The 27,165-nt window shown below is 42.2% G+C and overlaps 1 protein-coding gene across 4 annotated transcripts in view; it reads right to left on the minus strand.

Moving 5' to 3' along the window:
• DAB1 (Dab, reelin signal transducer, homolog 1 (Drosophila)) overlaps nt 1–27,165 on the minus strand; it is a 410,174-nt gene that overhangs the window by 61,872 nt on the left and 321,137 nt on the right. The window contains exons 4-8 of one of the 4 annotated variants that reach the window (XM_006879731.1): nt 23,686–23,817; nt 22,947–23,066; nt 22,469–22,507; nt 20,789–20,854; nt 11,517–11,570 (exon numbers count right to left, since the gene is read on the minus strand). In XM_006879731.1, the coding sequence (XP_006879793.1) occupies nt 11,517–11,570; nt 20,789–20,854; nt 22,469–22,507; nt 22,947–23,066; nt 23,686–23,817 (411 nt within the window). Of the gene's footprint in view, nt 1–11,510; nt 11,571–20,788; nt 20,855–22,468; nt 22,508–22,946; nt 23,067–23,685; nt 23,818–27,165 lie in introns of all 4 variants that reach the window. The other 3 variants (XM_006879729.1, XM_006879730.1, XM_006879732.1) reach the window with 3 other exon arrangements.

Consider the following 27,165-nt stretch of genomic DNA (forward strand, 5'->3'; position numbering starts at 1 on the left):
AGAATGGGTGTCAGCATGGATGGATATTTATGGGGAAACTGTATATTACAGCTCTGCTCGTTAGAGATGCTGTAGTTAAGGTTCTGTGAATGTTAATGATCTGTATTAGAGGAGTAATGATAGACTCGCAGCAGCAGCCGTCGCAGTTAACACACCCTTGAATCACATTTTCTTACCATGGAACACATCTCCAAGTAATCTGATTTATGTCTGCTGAAGGTGCAGCATGCATCAAGACACCTGGTGCTTGGATTGGAGAACGTAGCTGCTTCCATACAAGTAGCTCCATCAGGGAAGAGTTTCAGAAACAAGATGAACAAAGGGCTTATGTATTCTGGTCCTGGCGGCACCTTGACCCAGGGAAGGCATTCACAGATTTTAAGGGGCCTCCACTTCTAGGACAATACATCTATTGTCCTGACATAGTTGTTAACAGTAACCCCCTTTTCACTTTCGAAAGTGCCCCAGTTTAAATGATAAACTAGGTCACTCTAGTTTTAGGGTCAGAGAAATCTGGGTTAGATTCTGAGTCATGCCTCTTCTGGCTGTGCTGATTTGAGTTCCAAAAGGGAACTCTGCTGGTGTGGTCTGTTGGGAGTTGTGTTTCCAAGCACAAAGAAGCACTCCTCCAGCAGTTCAAATCTACCAACGCCTCCAAGGCAGGCAGATGGGCAGTCTACTTCCATTTATACCCTCAGAAACCCAGCAGAGGGTCAGTTATGGGTTGATTCTAGCTGTACAACAATTAGAGTTTTGTTGTTGTTTTTAAATGAGGAGTTCAGTATCCTTAAAAGCATCATGGCAGGGAAGAGGGCTAAACAACAAGGGAGTTTCTTGAAGGTTAGAACTTGATACAGTGCATTTAACGCCTAGCACAATCCCTTGGCATGGGATTTGTGATCCTCATCCTATGTCTTCTGTGCATGTTCAGTCCCACCTTGGCCTCTTGAAGCTATCTGACCTCATAGCTTAGGAACTACTGTCATTGTCGTATACTGTTGCTTTGGAACCAACTCATAGATGACTCTCTAACAGGTTTTCAGAGGGAGTTTACTCACATTGAAGGTGAATGTCATCTTTTACCCACAGAGCAGCTGGTGGATTTGAACCAGGTACCTTTGGGTTGGCAGTGAAATTCCTTACCACTAGGCTACCAGGCAGGTATTTCAGGAGAGGAATAGGATGGTATCTGATAACTGTCTCATCAAACGTGTTCTATGCTCATACACATCTCAGCAAATAGGACATGAGACAATTGTCTAGGCAGCCAGTTTTCCTTTCCACATTTGCATTTTTAGACAAAAAGTTTCAGCAATGATCTCACAGAGTGCTGTCTACAACTCAGTCTGACTCCATTAATCGATGGCCTAGTTTTTCAACCTTGGAAGAAAGAGCAAAATATCATTAAAAGTAATAATGCGACACAGCTTGAATTTGAGTCATGGACTCCGAACAGAGAGAAAGATGAAAGGATTACTGCTGTCTTTGGCAAGAATTTGAAGACAGCTGATGGAAAAGCGTGATGCACAAACACAATTAGAAAACAGTGTATATGCAAATGAAGGGCCTCTATGGGAGGAGCAGGGCCCCTGGTGGTGCTGTGGCTATAGCACTTGACTTGTAACTGAAAGGTCAGTGGTTCCAAGCCCTCAGCTACTCAGTGGGAGAAAGATGTGGCAGTCTGTAAAAACTGAATGTAAAGATTTACAACCCTGAAAATCTTATGAGGCAATTCTGTTGCCTTACAGGGTTGCAGTGCAGTGGAATTCACGCAAAGCCAGTGGGTCTGGTTTTGTCACTTACAGTAGGACACAGGGTGCTTGATCTGTGTCACCTGGTTACCTAAATCCCCAAGGTTTATAATTTTGGCAGTAGCTAGGGCTCCCCCCGTTTGTCTTCCCTTCTTCATCAGTCATGGTCTTCCAGATCTACTCGAGACATCCTGTGTCAAGAGGGGCTGATCTCTGGAAGCGACATTTCCCAGGTACCTTTGACAATTCACTACCACTTACGTTTGACCAACAGAAAGCTGTAGGAGGAGAGCAGATGATGGTGGGAGGGAGGAAGTGTGGGAGAAGCTGGGAATTTCTTCCATGTGTGATCGATCGATCATCAGAAGTGTTTCTGGAAATCACGGAATCTCTTCCGTGGTTTCAGCCAGAGGCCTCCTCTTAATGGCCACAGCTGCCTCTGATAAGTGAACTCTGACTCAGGTGCCTTTAGGCAGCCCTAGCACCTACAGTCTATTAGGACAACCTCTTTCCCCTGTCCTTCTAGCTCTCTGGACAGGAACATTTGCCTATTACCAAGATGTCCACTATCTATTCTGGGCCACTGCCTTGCCCTTGGATGCTTGTCAGCTATTCCAACACATTTGTAACCAATTTACTACACTGATTAAACTTCCTAGCTTGGGTTCTGTGTTCAGGACTCTATCTTGATGAAAACTCTAAAATTATTTCATGAACCATCCCATGGTCTCCCCACATGACAAACCACCTGCCAATGGTCCCTAGAGTGACTTTGAGAAATAGAACTCTAATAGTGTCACTCAGAATTAACATAAAAAATATCAGCTGCTCAGTTTCACACTTAAAGACCTTTCCTGAGAGGAGGCAGGCTTCCTTCTCTACAGACTTCTGCTTCCAAGGCAGTATCCTCTGGTCTAGATACCCGCTGGTGAAGCCAGCCTTTTCTATATTTTAGACCCTTTCAACCTTTTCTTGAATGCTGAGCCCTACTTTCTCCACTAGCAAACTCCCATCATCTTTTACCAAACTATATTTCTGAATGCAAACGTCACAAACAGCTTCAAGCAAAGCTTACTGTCCCTCCACTGTCCTCCCATATCCTACTGTAACAGTATCTTACAGAGGTAACAATATGATTGTAGGTATTTGTATACCTCTGTCTTTCTTGAAACTATTAACACTCTTAAGCAGTTTGGATAGGATGTGGGTTTCTAGGAATTTGTCCATTTCTTCTAAGTTTTCAAATTTATTAATGTATAGATTTCTGTAATACTCCATTACCACTCAGCTATTCCACTGCTAGGAATATATCCCAAGGAAATCAGAAATGAGACACGAATGGAGATATGTACACCTACATTCATAGCATTATTTACCATACCAAGAGAAAAGAAAGGATCCAAATGCCCATCAATAAATTTAAGGGTTGAGAAATTATGGTACATTCACACAATGGAATGCTATGTAATATTAAGGGACAACATCTTTTGTTTTTTAATGCTTAAACTTTATTTTGGAGTGAGAATTAGAAAGTCAGAAAGTCACAAGGTCCACAAACTAAAATGACTTTCCTTGAGGTCTTCAACTTGAGTCTTGAATCATTTTGATTAGCCATCAACAGAGCTCAGCAATAGGGGAAGTTGGAACTGATGTCAATTCCTGTAAATGGAATGATGCGATGTCCCTGGCTAACATTTGCAGAAGCAGCGGGGTTTTCTCCGATAACCTGGCATAATTGGTGCTGAGCGTTTGCTTTCTGCAACAGAATCTTCCTCATCTGGGTCCTCAACCTGAACTGGAATATATGAATAGTTTTCTTCCTCAAAGAAAACGGCTATGTCTTGGTCCTCAGCCCCAGGTTCATCTTGGGTCATAAGCTGGTCAACTTTTCTCCAAGTGGTTCAGCTTGGGCCTGGAGGGACAATATCTTTATAAAACCATATAACTTGGGAGAGACTAGAGAGCATTATGCTGAGTGACAAACTTCAGTCACTTAACGACAAGTATCATATAAGGGTACTATTATGACAATAGGAAGATAATTAAGCAAGATATGTACAAATGTTTAAATGGGAAAAGGGGGAGGGGAGAAAAAAGTGGGTGGAAAAAGGAAAAAATAACACTGGGATAGCAGAGGTTAGTGGGTGGAGGAGAAGGTGAAGGATTGGGAACTGTTTAATGAGAATAATAGAAGCATTAGTAATTAATGTAATAAAATACATGGGAATGAATGTATAAAACACAAGGTACATGAATAAAACACAATATATATGGATGATTATATGCAAACCAATAACAACAAAGAAAACACCCAAACACTATTTTAAGCTTGTTGTTGTTATGTGTGCCGTTCTATCCTGTGTCAACCTCGCCGTCTCAAACACATTCATGACCACCACTCCACTCACAGAATCGATCCATCTCATCGATGGTCTTCCTTTCCTGCGCCACCCCTCCACTCTCCCAAACATGATGTCCCTCTCCAAGGACCAGTCCCTCCTTGCAACATGCCCAAAGTATGTCAGACGAAGCTTCAGAATCCTTGACTCCCAGCTTCACCCTCTCTAGGACAAACCTGTTTATTCTCCTTGCAGTCCATGATATATTCAACACTCTTATCCAGTACCACAGCTCAAAGGCATCAATTCTCTTTCTATCATCCCTATTCACTGTCCAACTCTCCGATGCATAGCACTATTAAAAAAATCTACCTTGTGTATTCTGCTTTTTAAAGAACTATTTATATGAGATCAGTTTGAGAAAAGCAAGTCAAAATATTAGACAGGAACCTTAAAGGGTAGTGAGTTCATGTAATGAGGGAGGAGCCACTCAGAAAAGGGAGATGAGATGAGCGCAGTCATACCATTGGAAGAATGTACTCAAGGTCATTGATGGTACATGCAAAAACTGCAGAGTTGGTTGGTGTTTCACTATAATGTACTCAACAGCAACAGTTTCAAGAAAATGAAGAGAAGAAACCCAAACAAATCAAAACAAACCCGTCCCCCACAAACACACTTAAGCATCCTGCCTTAGTCATCTTTATATTCATAGTCAATAGACACTGTCTTGCAGTTAAGAGCGTCTTAATGAATGTTTGTCAAATGAACGGATGGACAGATGGATAACTAGGAATTTTAATGGAAGTGAAATAGAAAATACATTTATGGTAAGAGGATCTATGAAATTACAGCCATAACAAAGGTTTGGGAGCAGGAGTGGCATCCACTTCCTAAATGACATGCCTCAGGAAACTCTATGAACTTTGATAAATGTCCATAGATGTAGAGGGACTTCAGGCCTTTTGTTCATTGGCTTGCTAGAGTTGTGCCTGAAGGCAATCATCAACAACAACAACAATTTTACCATTGTAGATAAGCTTGCTCAAGCTGAAGAGGAATGCCCGTCCACACCCAACATACTCATTCTTTAAGGTTATCAACATTAGCACAGAGGCTAAGCCAGATAACCTATTTTAATGGTTCCTACTCATGGCTCTAACTGATTGAAGATTAAGGCACACTTGACTCAAGTCATGGTATTTTTAACTGCTTCATAGGCATGGACAAGAGAGGCCAAAGAAGAATGTGATGTCTTCGAATTGTAGTATTGGAGAAGAGTACTGCCAAAAGATCAAACAAATCTATATTGGGGGGCAACTTAGGTGATTCCTTAGAAGCAAGAATGGTGCAACTTCATTTCACATGCTTTGACAATCTCAACAGAAGAGGTGACTCCTTGGAAAAAGGAATTTCCACTGGGAAAAGCAGAGGGTTCTCAATCAGATGGACTAACAGCAGTTAATCAGATGACTAGAGCAGTGGGCTTTAACAAGGCGAGAATGGCGCTGTATCAGGCAAGGTTCTGGTCTGTTTCTCATGACTCTGATATGAGTCAGGGTTGACTGGATGGTACTCAGCAATAATTCTAACTGATGTCATAACTTATCTTCAAGTTTGCCGTACTGTGCAGGCTTGTGTGCTGGAATGGTAGAACTTCAGTCACTATTTCAAACAGAAACAGCAGCATCTATGGTAGACAGATCTATGGTAGACAGATTTCAGAGAAACTCACAGATGAGGAAGGCAGACTGGTGATCTACTTCTGAAATAACTGGCCAGTGAAAATCTTACGGCTATCTGCTGGTTACAGAACAAGAAGATAAACCCATCAGCTACCAGTTTTAAGATTCTAGGAATTCAAGATTTTATCTCAGGATGATTTCTGTTAAATGAAGCCAACATCTTGCACCTTCAATTTCACTTGTGGGAATGTGGAAATTCAGATTCCTTCCTTTTACTTTAGGGCAACCTCCTCTTGTGTGACATCTATGTTAACTGTGTTGCGATAATTATAATTTCTCCACAATGTGGTGCTTAATGAGGAAGCGAAAGTGACAAATGTTCAGACTAGATTTAATCCAATTATGCAACATCTTGATCCAGGATTTCAAGCTGAAGGGAAAACCAACTGCTGAATTGTGAATGAAAATTTATCTGCCATAGAAGATGGGATGGCAGAGGGGGAGAAAATAATTGTTTGAAAATTTCTCTAGTTCTTCATCTTAATGGATTGACTCTTCCACATTTGCAGCACAGAAATGGAATTAAATAGATGTCAGGGACAATCAACCAGACACTGATTGTCAGAGGGTGTTTTGAAAATGGGCAGAGCAGGGGTAGCAAAATGAGGAGCTTTCTGATCTTTATAGACATAGGGGGCTTTTAGAGAGTTTTATTCTTTGAGGTTTACAAATATCTTTTCAATAACCAGGATGGGGAGAGAATGTGCCAGGCAGAGCAGGGGTGCGGGAATGAATATGACCCTGGTCCAATCTTTATGGAACTCGGTTTAATGGGAGAGGTGCACACAACTAGCTATGGAGTGCTAGGCGTCTGGTAGAAAAGCAGTTGCTGTTGAAATAGATGCTGACTAAGAGCAATCCCATGTTGTCAGAGTAGACATGCACTCTGCAGGGTTTCCAGTAGCTGAATTTTTTGGAAGGAGATTGTCAGGCCTTCCTTCCAGGGCACATCTGGGTGGACTTAAATCTCTAACTTTTAGGAACCAAATGTGGTAATGGCTTGCACTATGCTTGTGAAGGGAGCTCTGATGTCCTAGACTGTAGAGGACAAAGATGGCTCAGACGCACCAGCAGCTCCTCAGAGGGTCAGCTATGAGTTGGTTCTGACTCAATGCAATGAGTAAATAGCACTGTGATCAGTGAAATAGAAAAACTGGGTTCAGAGAGTGATGCAAAGAAGATGTGGTACCTTCTGACTGTCTTTTCACAGTTAAGTCAGCCACAGCCTCTGGGTACATATTAGGAGGCTGGCACTGTCTCCGAGTTATGAGACAAAGAAAGGAAGTGAACTGGAAGCTTTACATTCAATCATCAGGATTTTTTGTTTGTTTTGCAAGTTTCTCCTAAGGTGGTTCCTCTTCCTTGTACACCTATAGTCAATTTGTAAACTCTCCAGATAGAAACCAAGGAAGGCAATGTTGTCTAAGTGCTATCTCTGTGCCCAAAGCAACGATTCTGTTATGCTCTGAATTTCATAGTGGAATACTCAAAATCAGGGCAGGAAAGCTCAGGGCAGGAATCAAGCTGGTTTTCAGAGTACTGAGCTTGGCAACTGAGATACTGAAAGCAAGATGATGAAGGCTGAAGTTACATAATGAATATGGACGAGAATGGAATGTGGAAGTAGATGAATCGCTGTGAGGTGCTCTAGGGCAACAGTCAAGGAGTCCTGATGTTGATATGGTCACTCTAATGTGATTCTGACCCACATACCTCCATGAGAGAAAAGACCTAGGGTCTGTTCCTATAGGGACGGATGTCTTGGCCATCTCATGGGACAGTTCTAAAATAAGGTCGCTGTAAATGAAAGTTGACCCAATGGTACCTGACAATAACTAGCTGTTATGAGTAATGAGTGTTATATCTAGACATTACAGTGTACTGAAAGGAGTAATCCTAAGGTGAAGGATAAAGAAACTTTTTCAGGCCTAAGAATATACATGGAGGAGGGGAGAGGAGAAGAAAAGCCATGCTACTTCTCATGAGAAAATGAGTCGCTCTCTCAGTCTGGGTCTGTGCCACTGAAATAGTCTACTGTGAAGGTGTCGCTACTAACAAAACTCAGTGTTGCGGTTAATCACAGGACCTGAAATAGCGCTCCTGCAGCCTCTGAATGTATCATTCCACCGGACATCCCACTGTGGACCCAGAGTCATGTCCAAGGCTAACGGAGTGCAAAAATCACTGAATAATGCATGCAGTACTGGAGCTCAGGAGACACCTCCTCTCCACTCAGGAATGAGTCTTTTGCCCCAAAGAGGCCAGAGTATCTACCCACAGAACAATAGCAGTTGGCAGAGATCAAGACTACCATCCTTTCCCCCTTCCTTGAGATGGGAACAGATGATTAATTAATCAGCTCTCTGTGTTGCCAAGCAGAGGCAGTATGGACTCTGGAGACAGAAAGATTTCAATGACCTGCAACTAAAAATTCTCTCCTATTTGCGCTTTTGCCCGTTCAAAGCCTACCCAGCCTGCAAGGCTTGTCTCAAGTTACGTCCTCCTTCCTGAAACACAAACTCTCCTTCTCTGATCACTGCGCGTGCTATGCCAGCAAACAGTAAGCCTGGGTCACAGGGAGGCACAGACTGAGGTCTGGGTGCTGTATATATCAGGCTAAAGTGCTTGGAATTTTTTCTTTTTTTTTTTAAAAGGTGCTATTAGGATGGAGATGGTGTAGTCAGACTGTTAATACATTCACAAAAACAAAGGCAGCAAATGGAGCATGTTTCCTCACGTATCCAAACCTGTCAGGGGCAAGGGAGGCAATTTTGGCACAAATTGAATTGTAAGGAACTATGTGATGGGGGTTGCAACAAATTGAAACACAGAAAGCAGGCTGGGGTCTCCGGGACAAAGGGGCTTGATTAAATGAAAAGGCCGTGGGAGAAAAACGGCTTTATCCTCCAGCAGTGCCTCCCGCACCCTTTCTACTAAGTTTGGAAGAAGAGGACACACATTTGACTGTGCTTCTTTTCTCTTACTGACTCTGAATCACTCATAGCTGACTCTCCAGTGGTTCTGCGAAGGTTGTGAATCACATGAGAAGAGACTGCCCACCTATCCTGTTCTTCAGTAGAACTATCAAGTACTGGGGGCTTTGGAAACAGTATTTGGACAGGTTATGAGCATCTGAAAATACAGGCAGTGAATTTGAGAAATGGCCATTTGCCATGAAGACATTTCACCAGGGTGTTGGGGAGCAGTTGGTGAGCACAGAGCAAGGTGAGGCCTCCTTCCAGGCAGTCCCCTTGAGCCCAGCCCCATAGTTATAGTTTCTTTTCTCCAAGTCAAACATTTCCAGGTCATTGGGCTGTTCCTTCTGAGGTGGTGTTTTAAGCCCTCTTATCAATCTTGACCTGAAACATGCATGTCTGACTTTATCCCTCTTCACTTTATAGGTGCCAGAACTGATCACAATAACCCAGATAAGGTCACTTTAGCCTGACAGCAAGTCTGTTAAGAGCAGAGCTTGGATTCTTGAGGGTTGGCCTGACTTCAAAGCTCAAGTTCTTTCAACACATGATTTCTCTAAAAGAGATCAGAAGCAACTAAAGGTCCTAGATCTTTTACATACAGAGCAGGGCAACACTGTATGGTTTAAAATTGGGAAGGGTGTACGCCAGGGATGTGTCCTATCTCCATACCTTTTCAACCTGTATGCAGAGCAGATTATCCGAGAGGCTGGGCTCTATGAGGAGAGTGGTGTTAGGATTGGTGGACGATCTATCAACAATCTACGTTATGCAGATGACACAACTCTGCTCGCTGAAACTGAGGAGGACCTATGCACTTACTGCAGAGGGTCAAGGACTGCAGCCTTCAATATGGACTGAAGCTCAATGTCAAGAAGACAAAAATTCTCACCACTGGACCAATCGGTAGCATCAGGATGGATGGTGAAGAGATTGAGATTGTTCACAGCTTCAGTTTGCTCGGCTCCACAGTCAACACTCTTGGCACCAGTAGCCAGGAAATCAAAAAACCTATTGCGATGGGAAAGTCTGCAGTTGGGGACGCTCTAAAGTACTCAAGAGCAACGGTGTCTCTCTGGAGACTAAGGTGCGCCTGACACAGGCCATGGTTTTTGCAATCACTTGTTATGCATCAGAGAGTTGGACAATGACTAGGGAGGATAGAAGGAGAAGTGACGCCTTTGAGCTGTGGTGCTGGAGAAGAGTATTGAATGTACCCTGGACTGCCAAGAAAACAAACAGATTCAACCTAGAGAGGGTTAAACCAGGCTGCTCCTTGGAGGCAAGGATTCTGGGGCTTCTTCGCCTGACATACTTTGGACATGTAAGGAGAGACAGGTCTTTGGAGAGGGACATCATGCTGGGTAGAGTGGAGGGACAGCACAGGAGGGGAAGACCCTCTATGAGGTGGATTGATTTAGTGACTGGGGTAATTGGGATGGGTGTGTCAGAGGCAATGAGATTGGCACAGGATAGAGCACCATTTAGGGCTGTTGTACATAGGGTCGCTATGAGTCGCAAATGACTCAACGGCACATAACAACAACAACAACATGACAAAGTCACACGTCTATCTACTCAACAGCCTTCACTGGCTCCTCTGTGCAAGCTGCACTACGCATCAAAGTTGTCTTCAGAGGTCTTACATATGGGTTACATAGTCTAAAACTGATCTGAGGGAGTGCCAAAGAGCTGGAAATTTTCCCATCTCAGATTCCCCGAGCCCTACTAGCATTGAACTACAAAATGATTCTTCTCACTCTCAGTACATTGGGCTTTTGGGGTTCTCTACCAAGGCCCAAATCCACAAACCCACAGCTGTCAAATCAGCTCTGGCTCATAGCAATCTTCCACAGGGTTACTGAGGCTGTAAATCCTATCTGGCAGAGAATCTCATCTTTTTTTCCCAGAGAGCCACAACCTTTTGGTTGGCAGGCAACACACTACGGACTATGACAACAGAACGCCCACACACCAACTAAACATGTCCTTTCCCACTGGCAGGCCTCCATACACACCAAAGGCCCCACTAGTTCTTCCCCTTTGTCTCTCTGAAGCTTCTCAATCATTTGCTCCCTTCCTAGAACCAAAACACTGCTGCCTAAGTGAACCTGTATGAGTCTACTATCACATTACCTATACTAAACCCAAACCTCAGTAACAAAATCCAGACCCGTGGATAAAAGGTCTTCATTCATTCACTCAGTTACTTATTCATTCATTCATTGAACAAATGTCCCTACTACTTTTTTTGGCCATGCTCTGTACTGCAATTCCCAAGTTAGTGATGAGATTCTCAAATACTGAGCTGGTGCTCTGGGTTAAGCTGGGGCCAATAAAGTATTTGATTGAGGCTGAGGGGCAGGATTATGTTTATTCCATGAGGCCACCAAACTTCTATGGAAGGTTGCTGGAAATTTACGGCCATGCCGCATCTGAGCCACTTGAGACCTCGAGTCCCTTGGACCCAGCAATTTGCATGATTCGATCAACTCAACATTAGGAGCCAATACTTGCATTCCAAATGGCAGCCTTCCTCAGCTTACACCTCCTCCTGGGTGGCTCACTGAGGAATTTCCAGGTTATAGTCAAAGCTACACTCATTCCAGAAGAGAGTGTCTCGTTCTTGAGTGGGACACACAGTCTTCTATACGCACGCCACTTGCCAGGAAGCTGGAAGTAGGTAGGAGATGTACTTACACTTACAGGTTGACTTTTTGGCACATCATATACACCTTCCTTCTTTTGGCTGGTGGGAACCTATGGAAAAAGCAAGAGCAACAGAGTCAAAACACTCACTTGCGAAAAAAAAGAAACCAGGTTGGCAAAGTGTATGTGTGCATGGCCCTGAGGAAGACTAGAGACCCACGGTGCCACTCTAACTTAGCAAACACCAGACGGGGCTCAGTTTTATAGGAAAAGTGGACAAGGGGTAAGTGTAAGCACAATTTAGAAATGAGGTGCAGGGCTTCTCTATCATTGGGATGTTCACAGAGTAAAGGGAAAAGGAACCTAAGAGATCTCAGGGAACATACATGGGGTGAGGGGAATCCCAGTTTTCACCAAAGAGAAAAATAAGGCGAAGAGTCCGTGAGTAAGTAGACATGAGGCTAGAATCAAGGAAATGCTTTCCCCAATATATCTGCATTTTCCTCATTCCCGGTGATGCCCTGACCATGCCACACAGCTTCTCTGAACATCATTGTGATAAAACAGATGCAATCAGCTCTGTACCTCTCTCAGTTTCTTATGAGGATCAACTGAGAGAATGGGTATTAAAATCATCATCATCATCATCATCATCATCATCATCCCTATTAGCCATCAGAACTCTCAGTCCTATATAAAGAGCTAGAATGGTAATTACTTTTGACATGGACACATTATAGAAATACATACATTAATGTAGTTAATGACACTAACAACATGCTGAATACATTTGCAACCTGCCAACCCAGGGCTTTGCTTCAGCATTCTAGATCAGGAGCAATCATTTAGTTGTTCTTTCCCCAGCTACCGCTACACCTGAGCTCACATTTCCATTACAGGCATCAGCCAGTGGTGGTTGTCTAACTGTCTGATAATGTATCTTTCTTTCCATCAGACTGGGAGTTCCTAAAGAGAAGCCATCATTTCTTATTCATCATTGTATTCTGATGCCTTGATTAGCACCTAGCATCAACCATGCACACCAGGCAGGTGGTAGATATCTTCTGCATAAAAATACCCAGGACAAATATGAACAATAGTGACGAAAAGCGGTAGGGTAGTATTTGTTACACTTGGGCTAGCTAACTATTGAATTCTAACTACTGAAATAATGAACAATGGGCATTTATTCCTTGTGCTCCTTTTGACTCTCATTTAAGTTACAGTCATAATTTCTCACTTGAAATGGTAGAAGAGGAGGCTCCAAGACATTAAACAAATTCCCACATTTCAAAGCCATTATTTGATAAAATTAAAAACAGATTTTCTAGTTTACCAACCACTGCATTTATTACAAACAATATGAGCTAAAATTGGGCCCTTTCTATGCGCAGGCATTTTTGTAACCATCTATGTTTTATATGTATTCTCATGCAGTCCTCAGGGCACGTCTATAGCACACTGAGCAACTCGTTAGAAGACTGGGTCCACCCAAAGGCACCTCTAAAGAAATGCTTGGTAAGCTAATTCCATTGAAATTCCTGTGGAATAACTTTATTCTGATACACATGGAACCACTTGCGAGTTGGAACTGACTCAACAGTAATTATTGTTGTTGTTTAGAGTGGTCAAGTGGGAAACAACTCATAGCCGCCTCTCCGGTGGGTTTTCAGGGACAGTAAATCACACAGGAGGAGGGTGTCTATCTTATTCCTGGTGGATTCAGTACAGATGCCTGTGGGTTGGCCACCACTAAGCGACCAGAGTCAGTAACAATTGTTTTTGTGTTGCAGAGACAGATAAACTGAGGCCTAGACAGGTTCAGTGAGCAGAGGAACAGGAGTTTGAATTTAGACAGTTTGTTTTTGAACTACTAAAACACAGAGACACACACCTCCTACTTCCATTCTCACCACCATTACCCTTGTTCTGGGCGTTTCTTATTCTGTGATGTCACATTCTATATTCCCAGAAGCTTTGGCCTATTTTGGGGAGACAAAATAACTATGAGTGAGCATAGCTGTGTTTGGAAGATGCACTTTTTCAGTTTCTCTTGCGAGATTCAAGTTTACAGGCAGTCCATGAAGACTGTAATTTCTTCACTCTTGGTAACTGGGCTCCATCTAAAAGGAATCCTCTGGGACGGGCCAATAAATTACCAGCCTCACTTTTGTTTTCACTAGCTCACCCTTTCCTGAGGAAAACTAACAGCGTTCTGTTCCCCGTAATTCACTGCTCACTACGGGCACTTAGCACAGCTGAACCACAGCTGACTCTCAATTATCCCTACAAATGGAGGAGAAGCAGTGGGATGGATAAACCCAAACTGTGCATAATTGAAAACGCTTTTCACTTGGCTGTCCCATGGGTGAGATATCAATCGGCCTGTTTGTCCTTTAAGATTTATCTCAGCCAGGACATCTCTGGAAGCTTTGCCTGATCTGTAGGCCTGGTGTGGATTCTATATGCTGTGGATTTGTCCATTAACAATTAAAAGTTGCTGAGCACGCGTTATGTGTCATGTGCTGTGCTTTGCGTGGGATAATGATGGTGTCCCAGACGGAGGTCTGATTTAACAGAGTTCCAAGTATTACTGAGGGAGGTGAACAAGTAATTGGCTGACTGAAGCTGAGCATAAAATGTACTTTATGTTATCATGGGTGTTATCACTCCACATCTTCGAATTCTAGTCCCTAGCCATAATCCCACTGCTTGGGAAGTCTTCAGAGGACAAGAACAGTTTTATCCTTGTTTCCCTAGCATCCTGCATTTACTCTGTTGTGTGGTTGTTGTTATTGTCATTTGTTCCCCCCTCTGGCTCATGATGACCCAATATACAAGAGAACAAAATGTTGCCCTATACGGTGCTATCTTCATGATTGCTGGTCTACCAGGATGGTGGCCACTGTGTTTTCAGAGAGCCTTCTAACCAAGGGGGCTCATCTCCCAGCACTATATTAGACAAGAGTCTATTGTGATCTACAGGATTCTCATTGCCTAATTTGCCAAAGTAGACATTGTGCTTTTCTTCCCTGCCTGTCTTAATCTGGAAGCACCACCAGACTCTGTTCACTACAGATGACTCTGATGGTACCTGAAAATCTGGAAGCACAGAGTCCAGCATCACAACATCATGCAAGCTACCACAGAATGAAAAACAGAGTACGATTTACTCTGAACGTATTGGTGAATCAAAGAAATATTGAATCATCGACCACCACAGAAGGTTAAACACTGACAGAAATTGTAAAGAAATGAAGACAAAAAAGAGGCAGAGTTCTGGCTTAGCCAGCCCACTCATCTATACAGTCCACGTCACTAGCACAGAGTGAAGAGGGCTAAGTTGTGGGCTAGAAGTAAAACATAGATTAGATTTCTTAATTGTGGCATCTCCACATGTTGTGTTATCTCAAGTGTTCATTTTCCTCTCTGACCCTCTCTCTTCTCATCAGGTTGTCATGTATCAGGCATTGTCTGTAAATGAGGTCCATGCCATGACCATGACTGTACCTCCAAGTTCTTGTCATATGATAAAGTGCTCCAGTAATGAAGTGGGTAATAATACATATATATATATCAAATTACAAAGACACTGTACACACAGAAGACACTTTTAACTCATCAACACATTAATCAATGATGTGGAGAATCAGGTCAAGGGTGTTCTGGGTAATGTGGAATTTTTACTCTTGGTTGCTCCCGAATTGGTTCTGAATCAGGTGTGGTGAGGAGAACTGCTCCACGGACTTCCCAGTGCTGTAAATTTTGGAAGCTGATGTTCTTCTGAAGCACCTCTGGAATGGTTTGAAATTCAGACTAGCTAGTTAATAGCTAGTAACTATCTGTGTCACCTAGGAACTCTGGCATGGGACTAAACACCTCACTGTTAATGAATAAGGACCAACTAATCCTTGATTTCAAGGCTATAAAGCTCATGGGAGGAAACTGCCCATCTCCTTGCTTCACAACCACTGATAGATTAGAACCCCAGAGAACTTGTCTTTCAGAGAAGCAGAGCAGCTCCCTACGGATTATACCACCAGAGCTTCCTGACATGGGACTACACACTTAAAATTTAGAGAAAACAACACTTGACACATATTTGATGACTTCAAATGATATTAACAGTGAGTGGACTTGGATAATGCCCGCTTGGAAAGCTCATGTCTCATGTAGGAAGTCTGATAAGGAATACTGGATTAAGAACCAGAAGTTCTGCCTTTGGGCACAATGCACAGATTGAGGGGAATTTTATTTTTCTCATATTAAAAACAATCATCATTTTAGATGTTCTTCCCTCTCACTGTGTTATTGGGAGGGCCAAGATCCAATGTTGGATGAAAATGTTTTGCTCTGTGAGGCTCTGAACTGTTTTAAGAAGACAATGGATGACTTTTCCTGAGCACTAAAAGTGAAAGACAATTATGAATATAGTTTAGACAGTGAAACTACTGATCCTCAAAGAGAGGTTACATTTACTCCAGGGCTCTCCTTCCATTATCAGGAGTTATAAATGGTGAAGTCAAGCAAGGTTGCAGCCTCCTGCTAGGCCTTCTGACAAGATGAGGTAAGCAAGTTTTGTTTCACTTCTCTTAATACATCATTGTAAGACATCTTAAACAGCATTTCCTAAGAAGCTACTACATATAAAGGCCTATTCTTGTCACTTTTTACTTACACATCACTTCTAGGAGCAGTTAATAGAGCCCCCCATTTTATAGCCTAGGGTACGGATATACCAAGGTTGTGTACTTTGCCCAAGGTTACAGACATGGGGGGGAATAAAATCTGAGACCTTCCTGGGCATTCTAATGTACTTGGAAGGAGTATCCAGAAAGAGAGAAAGAAGAGCAAGAATGAGGCTCCTAATGGCAACTCCCTAAAAGCCTAGCCTTATCTTGAAGCCTTGAGCTTATCTCTTGTTAGCAAACTGTGCCTGCACTTGGCTGGCTTAGCAAGAGAGGTGAGTGACCAAGGGTATCTCCATGAGAGGGTGGTAAAATATTCATTCCCTTAAATGACACCTTCCTGTTAATAATGGGCAAAGGAAGATCAGGGTTGACTTTAGATACTGAGGGCTTGCACAGAACTGAACTGTGAAGCACACAATCCAGGCATCTGAAAACAGCCTCTGATGATAATCTGAGCTATTTATTTACAAATATTAGGTGTGCAAGTTTCTGAGTCTGGGCACAGAGGAAGGCTCTACCTCTGGTGGTTTTGATTGAGAAAAGGATAATGTGAGTAAACTCCACTCATGGAGTGGGTTCTTTAGAGTGTCTCTACAGAAAAAGGTAGAACTGCCCCACAGAGTTTTCACGCCTGTAAATCTTTACAGCCTTTAATATGGATTGCATCTCAACATCAAGAAAACAGAATTCTCACTACTAGCCCTACAGGTAAATGGAGAAAAGATTGAAACTGTCAATGACTTCACCTTACCTGGATCCACAATCAATGTACCTGGTAGCAGCAGTTAAGAGATCAGAAGATGTTTTGCACCAAGAAAATCTGCAGTCAGGGACTTCGCCAAATCACTGAGGAGCAATGATGTTAGTTTGAGGACTAAGGTGTGCCTCATGACTAAGCTATGGTCTTTACAATACTTGCTATGCTATTGAGAGCTGGAGAGTGAATAAGAATGATTGAAGAAGAATTGATATCTGAGTTGTGGTGCTGCAGAGGAGTACTGAATAGTCCATGTACTGCCAAAAGAACAGACATATCTTGGAGAAGGTGCTGTCAGAATGCTCCTTGGAGGCAAAGATGAGTAAACTTTGTCTCACATACTTCAGGCATGCTGCTAAGAGAGACTATTCATTGGAAAAGGACATCATGCTTGGGAAAGTGGAGAAACGGCAAAAGAGAGGAAGGCCCTTGACCAGGTGGATTGACATTGGCTATAGCGATGACCTCAAGCATGTCAGAGATTGTGAGGGTAACACGGGACAGGGCACGGTCTGAACCCCATTGTTCACAGGGTTGCTATGAGATGTATACAACTTGACATCTAACAACAACAACAGCAAGAAATCTTCACAGGAATGGATTACTTCTATTTTCTGAAGTGTCTGGTAGATTTGAACCAACAACCTCCACTTAACCCACTAACCTACTAGCGCTTCTAGCTTATAATCAGCATCCAGTAGATGTTACAAATAAACACAGAGTTTCTAAGTGTTTTGTTGCCCTGGAGAACAAGCCAGCATGCTTCTCTGAAGAATTATAACCCTATGATGAGACACTAGTTGCAAAAGGCTGCAAAGGCGTTTGCTTCAGAGATTCTTCAAGCCTTATTCACTCATTTTACAGAAGAGGAAATAGGGACCCAGAGAAGAAAATGAAGTTGACAAATAAAATGAATTGCTGAACTGGTCCAATGGAACGAAGCTCTCAAATCCACATATCCAAATGGTATATTCTGTGATTCAAGATGGTGCCTCTTCTTGGCATTCTGATTTGCACACTACACTTTAGAAGGCAAACCTAAACATGTCCTTATTTTATTCTCACAAGGATATGTACATGAAAGAGAGATTATTCTCCTGCTTTATAACTGAGTCTCAGAGAGGGCAAGTGCCACAGTACCACAACGCCACAAGAAGCTGGTTACAAGGCCAGAACCAGAACCTAGCTTTCCATTCTCCTAAAGCAGTTCTTTCCAGTGCATTAAGCTGTCCTCGACAGCCAGTCTTCCAGGCACCATGACGGGAACCTTGCCAACTCCAGCTTAAGTCTAGATGCACAGGCCTCTCATATTGAAAAGTCTAATTTTATTTTAAAAGGTTATCTCTCTTCCTAGGATGACTATTTAATGGTTCCTCTGGCCTCATATTCAGACACTGTCAGGTTTTCCTTTGAAAGCTGACACCAAGGACAAAAATAACTCTATATAATGGAAAATTTGTAAGCAATGACTTTAAAGCTTCAAAGCATAACCTTAAACTTGATTAGAACCCAGACGGGCCCAGTGGATAGAAATTCTTCGATTATTATTCCACAAGACTGGTCTTCATAAAGTTGTTTGTAAAACTAAGATTTTATTTTGGCCATTTTAAAAGCCTATGTGTTTGACAGAAATTGGAAATATATTTTACTTTAATCACACAATACTAGACTACAAGTTAAGCTTGGAAAGGTGGAGGGTGAGAGGAGGAAAGGAAGACTCTCAATGAGACTGACAGACTCAATGACTACAACAAAAAAGCTTACGCACAGCAGAAACTGTAAGGATGGCGCCAGACTGAGCAAGATTTTTAGCTGTTGTACTTAAGGCTCCTTTCCATCAGAGCAGACATAACAGCATCTAACAACAGATTAAAAATGGAGTCCCCGTTTAATGCACTTGGTAGCTAATCAAACTGATGGAAGTTTGAGTATATCCGAGTGGATTCAGAGCCACCTTGGAAAAAAGGTCAGGTGATCTAAACAAGCAGCAAGTGCAAAACCTATGGAGCAAGTTCTACTCTAACACACATGGGCTCACTATGCGTTGTCACTGACTCGATGGCAACCAGTGGCTTCCACTCCAAGTCCTAAATATAATGGTAATCCACTTAACTAAGTTTAATTCAGAAATGAAAACCATATAGTACATTGTTTTCTTCTCTCATAATGTTTAATTGGGAACTCCTCAATTAACACAAGCTTGGAAGCAGGAATGGCATCCACTTCCCAAACAGCTTCCCTCTGGAAACTCTATAAACTTTGAGAAACGATGAACGTTATACAAGTGTTCAGGTCTTCCGTTCATAGGGTTGCTATGAGTCATCTACTTAATGGCACTTAACACCGTAACATTTATATTTCAAGTTAGAATTAAAATTTCAGTTAGTGGAAAAATGAGAGGCCGCCTAGAGAAGAATGTAGCAGTTGCCACCAGGCCTGATCACTCCTTAAGAAGCCTGATAATATCTAAGGGGACCAAAGCAGAAACTAAAGCAACCACCAGACCAAAGGCCAGACTGGACAATACATCCTGGTAAAGCTCTGGGCCTGATCACAAAAGCCCAAACCCAAGTTAGTTAACAGCCCCAAATACCGAGAAAAATACCATTTTCCCTAGTCCCTGCTAAAACCCCAGTAAAAAGAAACCACCCTGGACTGCCCGCACACCATTTTGACCTTCTCTACTACTCTAGTCACTTGGCATCCCTCCCAGACCACACAATAAAGGCTCATTTGTTCCATGGGACCAGCTTCTTTCTTCCTCTCTCTTTCCCTCAACTCTTTTTCCATCTAACACCACCGCATGTTGATGTGTGGCTGTGCTGTCTCTACCCCACAAGGCAGAATAGAAATACAGGCTAGAAGAGCATGGGCTCTGCCTTCAGATAGGCATGCAGTCTGTATCCAAACTGGGTAACCATGAGGAAGCTATTCCACGTCTCTTGAGTTTCTACATAAAAACAGTCTTAAAAGACGTATTTTATAGCATTCTTGGGATAATTAAAATGTGTTTAGTGCTCAACATATCATAGTCAATTAAGAGTAGTCGATATTCTTAAGATTATCTTTAAATAGGATTTCTAAATTTTTACTTTATTGCTTAGGACTGGCATCCACTTCCTAAACAACACGCCCTTGGAAACTTTTATAAATGAAGACAGTTATAGAAAGGCTCCAGGCCTTTTGTTCATAGGGTCACTGTGAGTTGTGCTAGACTCGATGGCCAGCAGCAACAACAACAACAACACTACTTTATTGCTTGGAGTGGAGCTGAATAGTTAAAGAAGTTTGATGAGCAAATTATTTTGAGAAATGAGACCTAATGTTGTATATAGGGAGCTCTGGTGGCCTAGTTAGTGGTAGAGAGTTGCACTGCCAACCTCAAAGGCAGGTAGTTCAAATACACCAAATGTTCTGAGGGAGAAAGATGCAGAGCCTCCTCCTGCATAATTTAGAGCCTCTGAAAATCTGGTGGATGGTCAGTTATGAGTTGGTTCTGACTGGGGACAATCTGTAAATATTGTATATGGATATCAATCCTCCAATTTTACTTTGGTGAAAATGCAGTATTTTTGTGTTCACTCAACACTTAAGATTCATTAAAAACTAAAACATTATACCTAAATAGCCACTGAACATTTTAATAACATGGCATGAAAAACTGGGGAAAATTAAATACCAAATAAAAACCACAAACCCCATACACAGACTTGTATATCGCAGGAGAACCAGAAGCCAATTGACACAGCAGTACTTCAGCAAACGTAGAGTGACTGAAACTGCTCTATGGACCCTCAAGAGAGAGACTTCCTGATTCTTAAGACTCTCCAGTGCATTGGCTGGTCATGGTGCAGTGTTAAGGGAGGCAAGCAAGTCTATACCTGATAAATGTTTTCTTCCGTTTCAGGATCACGGATTGGCTCGTGTCCAGCCTCAAACACAATGTACTATTACAGGAGCAGCCCCGAGAGGACAGGTCAGAGGTGAAAAAGAGAAAGGAAAACAAGCATTTGGAAATCAGGATACAAATCACAGTAAGCATTAAAGAAACAGGCACAAGAGAAAATGTCTTAAGGAGACCACTATATTATTATAATAAACTGGTTTGCACATATTTGATTTTTTTAAGAAAAGCCCCAAAGGTCTGCAGGTCAGCTCTTTAGTAGTGACTACATATAGCTCTGGAGAATGATGAGTCATTTCCATCTCAGATGAAATGGATTGATTCAGTGACTGGGACTGGCTCAGAATAGAGCAGGATTCGGAGCTTTTGTAAATTAGGGTCACTATGAGTCAGTCACAAGCGACTCAATGGCACTTAACCATATTATTTGATCAATGAGGTATGACTAAGTAAGCATGGGATGCCTGGTATCCTCAGTAAACTTGGGGTCAAAGATTTCTCCTCCTTTTGAACCCTCAGTCCAAGGTCCTGGGCCAACTCTGAAATTTTGCTCAGGAAGCTCCCAACTCCTTCATTAAGTACTATTTTACTTTATGAGCTCAGCTCAAAATACTGAGAGAACCCATTTTCCTTGTGCATATTTCAGTTGTTAAAGAAGCAGAACATTTCAAATTGGGCTATATTCTCTATTATCTGCAAGCTAGTTAGTTAGATAACTTGTATTCTAAATTCCTCACACTTCAGGGACTCAAACAAGAGTCTTGTTTTAAATAGATTTTTTCCCCTATAGATTTTTATAGTCAAAGCTTCTTCAACTGAAAGTTACCCATTTTATTTTACTCTCATCCTGATATTCCAGCTTTCCATGGGAAAATATGCATTTACTTCATGTATATGGAATACATACGATAGATTTAAACATGTATGCATTTCGGAATTGTACGTTTTAGAATTTTTTTATTTTCAGTAAGTCAACTTCTTGGTTTCTTTTTCTCCTTGAGCATAAACACCAGAGATGGTAAAGCCTCCTCTTTCCTTCTTGTATTTCTGCTTGAATACAAGCAGGGATTTGAACCCAGAGAGCTGGCCTCTTGTCCCTGACAAGAGTAACGAGAAACTCCCGGGAGTAGAGTGGTCTCTGAGTTTATTACTTCCCTCCTCATTGTAGCCCCTATGGCAGGAATGAGGAAACCAGAGGGACAGAGGACCTATTTGGGTCTTGGATACTTCTCATAGCCTTTCGAAAGCTTACAAATCATCCTTTGGTTTTTGTAATAAAATGCTGCCAAAACGTCAGTCCCTGTCTCCAGCTCTTAACACGATAAACCTCCTCATTATTCATTTTCTCACTAATGAACTTAAGAATATTCAAGAGGCTCTTGAAGACATTCAGCTTGGGGATCAAACTTTTACAGATTGTGGAGAGGGCTGAAGCAAGGGCAGAAAGGGAGAGGCGCGTCTCCAATTCTCCCGTTATCGCTGCTGGCCAAACTTCTGTTCATTTTTACGGAAATTTGGCCTGGAGGGGCTGGCAGACCTCACCGTCAGAAATAATCCTGGTCCCTCTCCAGGCTCCTTAGCCAGTGGATTCTTCAAGTCTGACAAATGGCTGCACCCAAGACCCTAAACATGAAACCCAATGTGTTTCAGAAATTACCTGGTATACAGGGTCTTCCACATCCTCTTCCAAAATTGTCTACGACAGAGTGAGAGGCAGGAGGGTGAAGGGCAGAGGATATAAAGGAAGAGAGATGAGATTGTGTTCAGAAATTACAGGACAGCAAAAAGACTGGTGGGTCATTAAGGCAGAAAACACACAGAAGAAGGTAAAACCTGCAAAGCCTTCCCACCACCCTAACACCACTACTAGAAGCCAAAGCAATTGCATGTCTTTAGTCCCCCTCCTCTGACACCTTCCTCTGGAATAAAGCCTTCACTTCATCTACAATGCCTAGGATCACAAAGAACAAGGGCTTATTTTGAGTGGCTTGCTTTGGGCACCTGCAATTTCCACGGGACCTTTCCTCTTTGTTTATTTCTTTCTGGCAGCAAGAGAAGCCCTGACTGGCAGCTCCCACATCTGTTTATTCTAAGCTCCGATCTTCTCCGGCATGGGGATAAAGCCACAGGTATACCTGGTACACAGCTTGTTCACACTGCTTATCCTTTTGTGCCTTTTTTTCTAATTCTTCTCTTTGCTTCAATTCATAGATGAGTTGAAAGAGATCTCGCAAGTCCAGAATAACAGGTTCAGCCTGGAGTAAAGGGTGGTGAGAGCATTAATAAAGGAATTACTATACTGAACCGCAGCGACCAATTTCTGTTTTCAACTGGCTGCGACCACAGTCCTTTGGTTTTTTTTCCCTTCTATTAAACTGAAAGCATTCCATCCTTAATTAATTCTACCTTGTTTATATTGGTTTAGCAAATTGTATCTAGGCTAAAGTTCATTTCTTAAGCTAATTATATTTGCAAATTCATAATAATCATAAGCATAAAAAGGCATGGCTTTTATTTATTAGCAATTTCAAATACAATAAACTAGGGTAGGCCTTATGCAAAACAGCTTTTATTTTCTCTTATTTTCTTTTTAAATGAGGCTATGAAACTTATTTGTATACTGTGCCTCCATCCAGCTTAATCAGAGAGGAAAATAATTAGTCATTAGGAAATACCCATTAGAAAACAAAAAACAAGAAACCAAGTGGGTAGCTGTAAGCATGTTTTCTTGCTTCAAGGCTGTTTCCCTTTTCTAGAAGGGGATCAGAGTGTCAGTTCTAGTGGTGACCCACCTTTCCCTTGCACTACCAGAGTGGACATTCAAAGGCCAACAGAGTCCCTCTGCTGTCCCTAAAATGAAAAGGAAAAACTTACCGCCTGCGCCGTTTTTATCGCCACAAATCTGTGATTCCCTTCCTTCCCACAAACGTATCCAAAGGCCCGGTGATCTGTGATGTCCTTTGCAATGTAGGAAATTTCGTGAACAGCATGATGATGCTGAAGGGCCTATCAGAGACAAAAAGAAAAGCAGATTTTTTATGGGACTTTCCCTTTGAGCTGTTGATCAATAAGAGATGTGTTTCTGCTACGTGTGAACAGGCTCGAAGGGTTTTGGAAAAGCTGTTTGGTCCAGATGGGAGAAAAAAGAGCTGTGCCTGCCCTTGAGAAATGGAGTCTCCTCCCCATGGTCTCAGGGCTGTGACCAGACAGATAAACAGGACTGCTCAGACATGGAAGGAGCGTCTGCAGCGAGGGCTTCGCTCCGCTTGCCAGAACCTGCCAAATTCAGTAGGGCAGGCTTTGCTGGAGCTTTCTTCACAACACAGCCTCATCTAACTTCCAGCTTACCCTCCTAGGCTTTATAGCCTCTGTGAGCCATGGTATGAGGTAGACTCTCTACAGCTCCAGGGAGGACCATTTACATTCACGGTACCATAGGATTGTATGGTGACAAAACTTTTCTGGGAGTGTCTTGAAGAATGCTCTATTTTGTCTGACGTCTTTATATGGGCTCAAGGTGGGACCTCATGTATCTGTCTGTAAGCCTTTGAATGTGTTGGTACTTCTGTATAAAATCCCCATTCTTTTTTTTTAAATCCACTTTCTCAAGCTTTCTGCTCTTACAAAACCAGTCTTTCTGGGAAGCTGCTCCTGAAGAAGCACCACTTCTCACCTCTGCAAAGTCTTTCCTCTGCTTGCAGAAATAATTCCTCCCTCCTCTACGGAGCTCTAAGCTTGAGTGATGCTGAAATGCCTACAGGATCGTGGCAAATAGCTCTCTGGGCTTCCTGAAACTATGGCTTTTTGCTTCCCTGATATATTTGCCTGATGCCTTGTCTGTCCCACTAGGCTATGTGTTCTTGGTTCCTAGCTGTCAAAATAAAATTGGGACTGATTATGAGGAATTTGAAAATATTTCCAAATTCACCTTCCTGCCTTTATAATCTGCGCTTCAGCAGATAAATCAAATGTACCATACTGCTGGGGATTGTGATTTCTCAGTAACAAACTTGTATAAAGCAACCCTCATTAATTCCTCAGTAAACATTTACATGTTCTTTCAGGTCCTATGTGAAGTATTTAAAGCCAATAGAGAGGTCTTTATGCTGAGTGTCAGGAGGCTTGAACTATGTGTGAACACATAGTGTGTGAACACAAGCCCTCTCTGGGCCTCAGTTCCTCCACCTGTGAGAGGTCCAGGTCAGATCAATGACAGAATGCAAAGCCCTAGATCTCTAACTCATGGCCATGGAGTTGGAACCAGCTCACAGCTCCATGGGGTTTCCAAGGCTGTAAATGACACAGGAGGAGACAGTCCATGTTTCTTCTTTGGAGCCACTGGTGGCTTCAAATCTCCAGAGAGGTGCGACCTTTGGGTTAGCAACAAACTGCCTACAGATTAGACCATCAGAGCTTCCTCTTGGATTTATTAGTAAACCAAACCAAGCAAACAAAAAAGAACCCCAACCCCCCACCTCATTATCATTGAGTCAGAGCCAACTCATAGTTGACACTCCAAGAGGTTTTTGGAGGCTATAAATCACACAGGACGAGATCGTTCATCTTTTTCCCTCAGAGCCAATGGCCAATGGTGGATTCGAATCTCCAAAGAGAAGCCATCTTTGGGATAGCTGGGCAACACCCGACAGACCAGGCCACTAAGAAAGTCATTGAAAGAAATTAAAACAAGCTAGGACAACTTGGCATTTCTCAAAGAGCTGAACAAAGAATGGCTATATGACCCAGTTACTCCACTGCTAGGAATATGCCTCAAGGAAAATAGAACTGGGACACAAATAAAGCTTTGTGTTTGCTGTTCATAGCAGCATTATTCACAATAGCAAGAAAATATAAACAGCCCAAATGTCCACCAACAAATGAATGGACTGAGAAATTATACTATATTAACATGATGGAATACTATGAAGCACTCAGGAGCAATAATTTGAAGAACTACTATGTAACATAGGGGAGGCTAGAGACTGTTACACTGACTGAGCTAACTCAGTCACATAAGGACAAATACTGCCTAAGATCATTATTATAAAAATAGAAGGTTAACTAATAAGAAGATGTGAATAAAAGTCCAAAGAGGGAAAGAACAGGGAGGATAAGGAGGAGGGAGAGAAATCACAGGGGCACAGAGTTCGGTGGGCTGAAGGAGATGATACAGATTACTACCTAGTATGGGAAGGACTGGACAGCATTATGCTAAGTGAACTAACTCAGTCTTATAAAGACAAATATTGTATGTGACCATTATTGTAGAATGAGTACAAGGATGCAAGGGGGGAGGAACTTAATTTTATAGGCTCACACAATTTGATGGGTAGAGGGAGGTGTGGGTAAAGGAAAGGGAAAAGATTCAGTGTAAAAAACAATGTATATGAACTTTTTAAGTAAACCAATATAACATTTTAAAAAAATTAAAAAAAGGAGAGGACAAAGGAATTAGGAAAGGTCCAGGGGGGACCTGAAAAGATGTGATGACAGTGGGCATGGATCACTGGTGATTGGTTTTGTAAAATGCAATGTATGAGAATGACTGTATGAAACACAATGCAAATGAAGGAATGTGAAGCATAAGGTATATGAATGAAACACAATGTATACAAATTTTGCATGCAAACCAGTATAGACATTTAAAAAATACATCCTTACAATAACAAGCCAGGGACATTTTTAATGTTTCAAAAACTATGCAGAAATTATTTAGCTATTATTCTCCTGGCCTAGTGGTAAGGAGTTACACGGAAAACCCAAAGTCACGTGGATCGAATTTCTCAGCTGTTTCATGGGAAGATAGGCATCTCCTCCCACTTCTTCCCATTTGCCTTACTACCTCTGAAAATCTGCTAGAGAATCAACTATGAGTTGGTTCCAACTTGACAGATGCATCAACAACAATAATGCTGGGAGAGAGATCTGATAGCCTAATGGTAAGAAGGTGCACTGTCAACCCAAACGCACACAGTTCAAAGCCATCAGTTGCTCCAAGGGAGAAAGATGGACAATCTCCTCCTGGGTGATTTACAGCCCATGAAAACCTGCTGGACGGTCTGCTGTGAGTTGGTTTCAATCTGATGACACATAGCAATAAGGTGGGGCGTATGAAAGTCAAAGTGTTAAATTTATTTGACATTCTATCAGATTGTTCCTATACTCCAGAGCTCGTGTTTGAGCACACCCTGCCACTGGCAATTAGCTACGGGTGCAAGTAATCAACCTAAATGCCCATCAACAAACGAATGGGTAGAGAAGCTGTGGTATATTCGCACAATGGAATACTATACTGCATTGAAAAACAAGGAACTCATGCAATATTATTCAAAATGGGTGAACCTGGAGGACATT

The sequence above is a fragment of the Elephantulus edwardii genome, unplaced genomic scaffold (assembly GCF_000299155.1).
Source record: "Elephantulus edwardii isolate Elephantulus edwardi_28Jun2011 unplaced genomic scaffold, EleEdw1.0 scaffold00005, whole genome shotgun sequence".
Taxonomy (NCBI): Eukaryota; Metazoa; Chordata; class Mammalia; order Macroscelidea; family Macroscelididae; genus Elephantulus; species Elephantulus edwardii.